Source organism: Chrysochloris asiatica, unplaced genomic scaffold (genome assembly GCF_000296735.1).
Source record: "Chrysochloris asiatica unplaced genomic scaffold, ChrAsi1.0 scaffold00011, whole genome shotgun sequence".
NCBI lineage: Eukaryota > Metazoa > Chordata > Mammalia > Afrosoricida > Chrysochloridae > Chrysochloris > Chrysochloris asiatica.
In genome coordinates this window covers 37,668,038-37,676,439 of record NW_006408529.1, presented here as the reverse complement: position 1 = coordinate 37,676,439, position 8,402 = coordinate 37,668,038, and the positions used below count along the sequence as shown (strand labels likewise).

Below are 8,402 nucleotides of genomic sequence, written 5' to 3'. Positions count from 1 at the left end.
ATGGCTAAGCTTCATCTCTCATACTTTGGACATATTGTCAGGAGGGAACAGTCGCTGGAAAAGGATGTCATGCTGGGTAAGATGGAAGGTCCAAGAAAAAGACGAAGACCCCCAACAAGATGGATCGGCCAGGTGGCATCACTGATGGCATCGAGTGTGGAGGCGGTAGTGAGGTTGGCCCAGGATCGGACATTGTTTCGTTCTGTTGTGCATGGGGTCACTATGAGTTGGTTCCGACTCAATGGCACCTGACAACAACAACATAGGTTTTCCAAGGAACAGCTGGTGGGTTTGAACCATCAACCTTGCAGTTAATAGTCCAGTGTTTATCCTACAGTGCCACATCAGGACTCAGAGGGGGTGAAAAGTTTTCTTTTACTGACTTCATTTTAAAAATACAGTGATAAGTACCACAGTTTACGGTTTTATATATTTTTAATCCAATCCATTTTTTGTATAGCCTTAAGACAGTTCTCTCTTATTTAAAAAACTAAAACAAACAAACAAGCAAAATGTGTTGTCAAGTCAAAGTGTCCCATAAGGTTTCCAAGGCTGTAAATCTTTACAGAAGCAAATTGCCACAATTTTCTTCCATGAAGCATCTGGTAGGTTCAAGCCATCTGACTTTTGGTTAGTGACTGAGTGCTTAACTACTCTGCCCTCAAGAATCTCACAATAAAATGTAGGATGCATACAGACAATTATCATAGAATGTGGACATGGCTGTGACATAAGTGCATAATAATGGAAAGTCCACAGGAGGAGCCCCAAATGGGAGAAAGAGGGCAGAGAAAAATGAAGAGTTTCACAGAGGAGGTGTCACCTGAACAAATGCTGAAGTTCTAGTAGGAGTTAAGCAGATACAGAAGTATGGGAAGTATAGAAGTCTTTCTAGTAGTACAGGTATAATCTTGGGAGTCCTGGTATAGGGCTGTAGGATAAGTAGGAAACTGCTAACCACAAGGTTCAAACCTACCATCTGCTCCTCAGAAATCCTATACAGGGCTGCTGTAACTTGGAACTAACTCAAAGGTACGGCACTTAATAACAACATCAGGCATAGTACTGGGGCCTAAAAAATGACCTATAGCCTACAAGACTTAAAGATATTTACTATTTGCCTCTTTTTTTAAAAAATGTTTTTTATTGTGAATTGAGTTTAAGTTTACAGGGCAGATCATCAGTTTTACATTAAACGAATCATATACTTTGTTTCATTACAATGATTATAATCCTCTTCATGTACCATCAGTTTAACAGTATATCTCTCTATTCATTTTAGCTCTTTTTTTTTTAAACACTCAGGTATATATAATAATTTAAACTACCAAAGGGCACATTCTGCACATCTGCCTCCTGGCCACCAGCTCTCAATCCCTCTCTTTCCATGAATCTACAGTCCTTAACTGCTCCCTCTCTCCAAGTCCCCATCTCTGCCTCCACCTCTGGTGTTGCTGCTGCTCTGGAAAAGAAACCACATTCCTCTTGTGCTCTTCTCCCTTAATTGTGCTAGGGTCCTATGTTTCTGGACTGTAAGATTAACTACTCCCCTGTTTTTGTTACAGAACTACCTTTACAATTGTGACAGTTGCAATTAGTCATGATAACAATTACTCACTATTAAATCATAAAAATCTTATCCCCATCTCTTTTTACCAGACCCATTTAGACAAGATGAAACTATTCAGTGGCGATTCTATCTTCCGCCACACACTCTTAAACTAAACTCCCTCTTGAAACCTTGTAAGCCAATCACTTCAAACCTATACATATCACCCCCTCATTTTAGGTAGCCAATGTTTAAATTGCCCATCCCTATCAACCTGTACACAGAGGGGATAGCATTGATACTATTTGCCTCCTAACAGAAAATGTTATAAACTGCCAACTATTCCATTAATAAAAAAAATTTCTTTAAAAAGTAAAGATACACATGATAACAAAAACAACAGAACTTTATACTCTAGCTCTACTCCAAAATTATCTAGTCAGTAGAGTGTAATGAAGGATCATAGGTGGCCCAGTTTTTTAAACATTAGGCTGGCAACCACAAGGTAAGTAGTTGGAACCTACCTGTCACTCTGTGGGAGAAAGATGTGGCTGTCTGCTTCCATAAAGATTTACAGCCTCAGAAACCTTATAAAGCAGTTTTATTCTGTACTATAGAGTTGCTATAAGAAGAATCAATTCTGAACCAGTGAATTCGGTTTGGGTTTGAGTTTTAGCTTTGGGACCTGGTGTGGCACTTTGAGTTAATGTGATGGACTGCAAAGTCTCTTTGAACCACAAGGCTGGTGGTCAAGCTCACCAGCTGCTCCTTGGAAACCCCTAACAAGGTCACTGTGGGTCAAAACAAACTCAAAGGTACTCAACAACTACAGTGACTCAGTAGTTAAAATGCTCAGCTTGACTCCAACAGCTGCTTAGTAAGAGAAAGATGTGGCAGTCTGCTTTGTAAACATTTACAACCTTGAAAACTGTTTGGGGGCAATTCTACTCTGTCCTATAAGATTTCTATTAGTTAGGATCTAATCAACAAAAAAGAATTTGGTTTTCTTGTGTGCCAATCATGATTCCAGGTAATCACTAGTTAACTACTATGAAGGAATCCTGTAGTCGGTTCACACTTATCCAGCACTGGCAAAAAAAAAAGTTTGGAAATTTGCTATACTTTTATCTAATATTTAGATGAAAGTATGGCAAGCAATATAATAAATGTTATAATATAATCATGTTTCAATTAATGATAATCAGAATTTACATTCATGCCACAAATGAAATCTACAAATAAGTCTTCATTTATTTACCACTCCACCAATTCTTTGACCAAAATTCTAATTTTGTAACACAATGAAATTATATTACTTTTAGTCACCTGATATTATTGTCCAATCTCAGGTGGAAGGTTCATGAATATAAAAGAAGGGGTAGAGTAAAAAATCATGCAAAAATTCATTACACTTCTCAATTTTAATAATTCTAACTTTAAAATTAAATTTCTTTGGAGACATTTGTGTCTATACTGAATACAGACAAGAAAAAAGACATATTTTCAACATACTCATATATGCTTTTCATCTACAAAATGTACTGTAGAGAAGTCCACATTATGTAATAGATAAACTCTAGCTTCCAGTAATAGTTCAAGTTGCAAGACCTCATGACTTGCCATAATAAATACTATTATTTACACTGTCATAGGGAGGCTCATTTAGTAGATTCTTTACTATTGCTTCATACAGTCTGAAGTTAAGTCCATGAACAATGACACTGCCCTACTTGCTTTAAATTGAAGGCTCCTGAAGACAGACACAATGTTGTCTATATCATTTACAATGATGCTTAGTATAAGTAATTGAGAAGTGATTTAAGACTTCCATTAAGACACAAACAAAATCTAAAGTTCAAGAAGAGTGTCACATCACCACATTCACCAAATGATATGTGATTTCTATTACCATATTTTTATATATAGTATGACTGTACTTTATAAAGATCAAAGAACTAAGGGATTTAAAGGATAGTTTTTATGCCTTAGTAATTAATTATATGCCACAAAGTCTTTGACCGCCAAAATAATTGAAAAGTGAACCCTAACGTCATTGGTAGGTATTAGAGGTGAGCAATTTCAAATATACTGTAATACTTACACTCCTCATCTTCTTCCTCTATAATATCTTCATTTTCATCTTCATCATTTTCATCAATAGGGAAACCAAGATTCTGTTCCACGTTTAACCATTTAGAATGAATTGGATCTACCATGTCACTACTGAGGTTTGCTACAGACTGAAAGTTTAAAGAAATTTTAAAAGCAAAACACTGTTATATCTTTTCCACATCAAACACAAAAGTAGTATTATTAACAGAGCCTACAATTTTGTTCAAAGCCACCAGATGTGCAAGCAATTCTATAAAAGAACATGTGTGCTCCATTATCAATATGTAATCAAGAATAGTTTCTGAGACACGAGACCAAAGATAGACACTTACAGCATAAATTAGATTAACAACATATCAGTCCCTATGAAAAAGTATCATAAACTTTTTATTTGGATAATTTAAAATTTTTTATTTAATAAAGTATTGTCAATTTTCAAGCTGTAATTGAGGTTTAATACTAGTTTTATAATAAATTTTACTATGTTATCTATCAGTCATTTAAACAAAGATAAGGTTTACACTGAAAACTAAAATGTACTTTAGAATTGTCAAACAAACAAAAAAGAGATTCAAAATTTAGGAAAAGAATGTTATAATAATTATGGAATAAAGTTATTTTTATTTTGGCTTGACAATACCCAATTTTCCCTTCTAAATGAAGCATATTAGAATATTTTCATTTTGTTTCAGCTATAAATTCAATTACTGAGAAATACAAGTTATTAAACTTCAGTTCTCATTTTCTCTTTATTTTAAACTTTGCACTTAACAAATATGACTTTAAAAGTCAGGAAAAAACCTTGTTTCAGGTCAGTAAAAGAAAAATGGTATAGGAGGGAGAGAGTTTGGTTCTAATTTTTTATTCAAGTCCACAAATATTCTTAGAAAAGCAATTTAAAAATAAAGTTCCTTAATATGGGTATCCAGATTGCCTTCTAAGAGGTTCAATGTATGTTTCTAAAAGTCTACAAATATCTTAAAAACACACTGCTTGAAAGCACTCCTAAGAGAAACAGTTCATCAATAAAGGAGCATGATTTTATGATCTATCATTATTATTATTATATTGTTGTTTTGTTGTTAAGTGCCATCGAGTTGATTACAAGCCATAGCAACCCTGTATAGAGTTTCTAAGGAGCAGCTGGTGAGCTTGAACTACCGACCTTGGAGTTCAAACAACTTTGCAGTCTGACTTACTAGCCCACAGTGCCACATACATTATTATTATTATTATTGTTGTCGTTAAGTGCCATCGAGTCGATTCCAACCCATAGCGACCCTGTATAGGGTTTCCAATGAACAGCTGGTGAGCTTGAACCACCAACCTTGCAGTTCAAATGGCTTTGCAGTCTGGCGCATTAACCCACATTGCCGCATAATACTTATTAATAAATATCAGCCTGAGATATGCAGATAATACTTGCTAAAAGTGAAGACATAAAATATTTACTGATGAAGATCAAAGAGCACAGCCTTTGGTATGGATTGCATCTCAATGTCAAGAAAACAAAAATCCTCACCACTGGACCAATAAACAACATTCTTATCAATGGAGACAAGATTGAAGTTGTCATGGACTTCATTCTTCTTGGATCAACTATCAACACTCATGGAAGCAGCAGTCAAGAAATCAAACAACATATTGCATTAGGTAAATCTGCTTCACAAGACCTTTTTAAAGTATTGAAGACCCAAGATGTCAGCTTAAGGACTAAGGTGTGCCTGACGCAAGCTATGGTATTTTCAATAACCTCGTTGCATGCGAAAGATGGACAGTGAATAAGGAAGACCATAGAATAATTGATGCTTTTGAGTTGTGGTGTTGGAGGAGAATATTGAAAGTGCTATGATGGGCTGCCTAAAGAACCTACAGATCTGTGTTGGAAGAAATGCAGCCAGAGTGCTCCTTGGAGGCCAAGATGGCCAAACTTTGTTTCTCATACTTCAGACATATTTTCTGTCAGGAGGGACCAGTCACTGGAGAAGGACATCATGTTTGGTAAGGTGGAGAGTCAGAGATAAAGAGGAAGACCCCCAGCAAGAAGGATTGGCAAAGTGGCAGCATCAATGGGCTCAAGCGTGGCAACAACAGTAAGGCTGGCCCAGGATCAGGCAGTGTTTCATTCTGCTGTGCATAAGGTCGCTATGAGTCAGTACCAACTCAATGGCACCTAACAACAACAACAACTGAGGAATGGCTGGTGTGGCACCATAGGATAAGGACTAAACAACTAACAGCAATGTCAGTGGTTCAAACTCTATCAGCTGCTCCTTCGAAACTCTATGGTGGTGGTGGTGGTAGTGTACTGTTGAGCTGGTTCCAACACATGGAGATCCTATAAATCATTTTCATGGTTGTAAATCTTTAAGGGAGCAAAGAGCCTCATCTTTCTCCTGAGGAGTGGCTGGTACATTCAAACTGCTGACCTTGCAGTTAACAGACCAATCTGTAACCCATTGCACTATCAGGACTCCTATACAGGTGCACTAAGGAGCTCTGGTAGCGTAGTGGTTACGAATCGGGCTGCGAACCACAGGGTCAGCAGTTCGAAATTACCAGCTGTTCCGCGGGAGAAAGATGAGGCATTCTGCTCCTGTAAAGATTTACAGTCTCGGAAACCCTGTACAGGGTCGCTATGGGCCGGAATAAACTCAACGGCACTTAACAACAACATACAGGTGCACTATGTGTTGGAACCAACTCAATGGCACTTCACAACGAACAAGAACAATATTTATTGAACACATATTAAATGCCAGGTTCACTGTTATGCTCTTCAACCTCTTTATATAATAATTAAAACTATTAATTGGGTATGAAAGAAACCAAGAAATGTGCCCAAAGTTATACAAATAATAAATGGAAAAGCTGGAATTGAAATGCACTTCTAAATTAAATGGTCACAGTCTTGTCTTAATCACTACTCATAACTGCCCCAAAACTAAAGAATCAGGTAGTTCATCTCATTTCATAGAAAATAAAAAATCACATCAAACTACAGATGAAGTATAAAAAGTATGCATAATGGTGAACATCTGTGCTTTTCTTATTTCTTTTCTCTTTGGTTTGGTTAAATTGATTTTTCTTTCTTCTTGAGCAAAGAAGCTAGACATTGGAGGAAAAGTTGGGAAATAAATATTATAAAATGGTACTTTCAACTTTAATAATGCAAGAGTAACACTGAATCATTTTTAACTCTAGAAGATTATATGAAATAAACATAAAACATCCATAATAAATTTTAAAAACTAAAGAATATAGACTACATAAAAATGTGTTGGTAGATGACATCAAGTCATTTCTGACCCATTGTGACCTAACAGAATGAAACATCACCCAATCCTGCGCCTTCCTCACAATTGCTGCTATGCTTGTGACCGTGGCTACTGCCACTGGGTTAATCCATATCATTAGGGCTCTCCCTCTTTTTCCCTGACCCTCCACTTTACCAAACATGATGTCCTTCTCCAGGAACCGGTTCCTCCTGATAATATATCTGAAGTATGAGAGATGAAGTCTGGTCATCTTGGCTTCTAAGGAGCATTCTGGTTGTACTTCTTCCAACACAGATCTGTTTGCTTTTCAGATAGTCCATGATGCCTTTAAAATTCTTCTCCAATGCCACAACTCAAATATGTCAATTCTTCAACAGCCTTCCTTCTTCACTGTCTAATTTTCACATACATATGAGACTGCTGAAAATATCATGGCTTGGGTCAGGAGCACTTTAGTCCTCAAACTGACATCTTTACTCTTCAACAATTTAAATAGGTCTTGTGCAGTAGATTTACCTAATGCAATACGTCGTTGTTTTCTTGACTGCTGTTTCCATGAGGGTTGACAGCAGATGAAAGCAAAATGAAGTATTTGACAACTTCAATTTTTGTTTCCATTTATGATGATGTTACTTATTGCTTCAGTAGTAGAGAAGATTTTTGTTTTCTTTACACTGAGGTGCAACCCAAAGAGAAGGTTATGGACTTCAATTTTCATCAGTAAGTAATTTAAATCCTCTTAGCTTTCAGCAAACAAGGTTGTATCATCTACATATTGCAGGTTATTAATGAGTCTTCCCCAATCCTGATGCCACCTTCATCATATAATCCAATTTCTTGAATTATTTGCTCAGCATACAGATTAAGTATGGTACAAAAGACAGCCCTGGCACACACCTTTCCTGATTTGAAATGATTCAGTATTCTCTAGTTCTGTTCGAACAAGTGACTTTTGTTCTATGTACAGGTTCCTCATGAGCACAATCAGTGTTAAAGAATATGCATTCTCTGCAGTACCGTCCATAGTTCATCATGATCCATACAGTCAAAAGTCTTTGCATAGTCAATAAAGCAAAGTGGTATTCTCTGTTTTCAGCCAAGATCCATCTGAAATCAATAATGATAGCCCTCATTCCATGTCCTCATCTGAATCCAGCTTGAACCTCTGGTATTTCCCTGTCAATGTATTATTGCAGCCACTTAAAAATTATCTTTAGCAAAATTTTTAGTTGGATATGATATTAATGATATTGTCCAATGATATTTGCATTCTTGTGGGCAACCTCTATTTGGAATGGGCACAGTCAGTTAGCCAGGTAGCTGTCTTCCAAATTTCTTGGCATACATGAGTTATTGCCTTTAGTGAGACATCAGTTGGTTGAAAGACTTTAATTTGTATTCATTCCATCAATTAGAAAACCTCTGTTCTTTGCCAATGTCTTCAATGCACCTTGGATTTCTTC

General features: G+C 36.5%; 1 protein-coding gene across 1 annotated transcript in view; it reads right to left on the bottom strand.

The window, feature by feature from the left end:
• The window catches only part of WRN (Werner syndrome, RecQ helicase-like), a 181,766-nt gene that overhangs the window by 112,619 nt on the left and 60,745 nt on the right, over positions 1–8,402 (bottom strand). Inside the window, exon 10 of the mRNA XM_006834526.1 lies at positions 3,639–3,789. Within this exon, the coding sequence (XP_006834589.1) occupies positions 3,639–3,789 (151 nt within the window). The remainder of the gene's footprint in view (positions 1–3,638; positions 3,790–8,402) is intronic.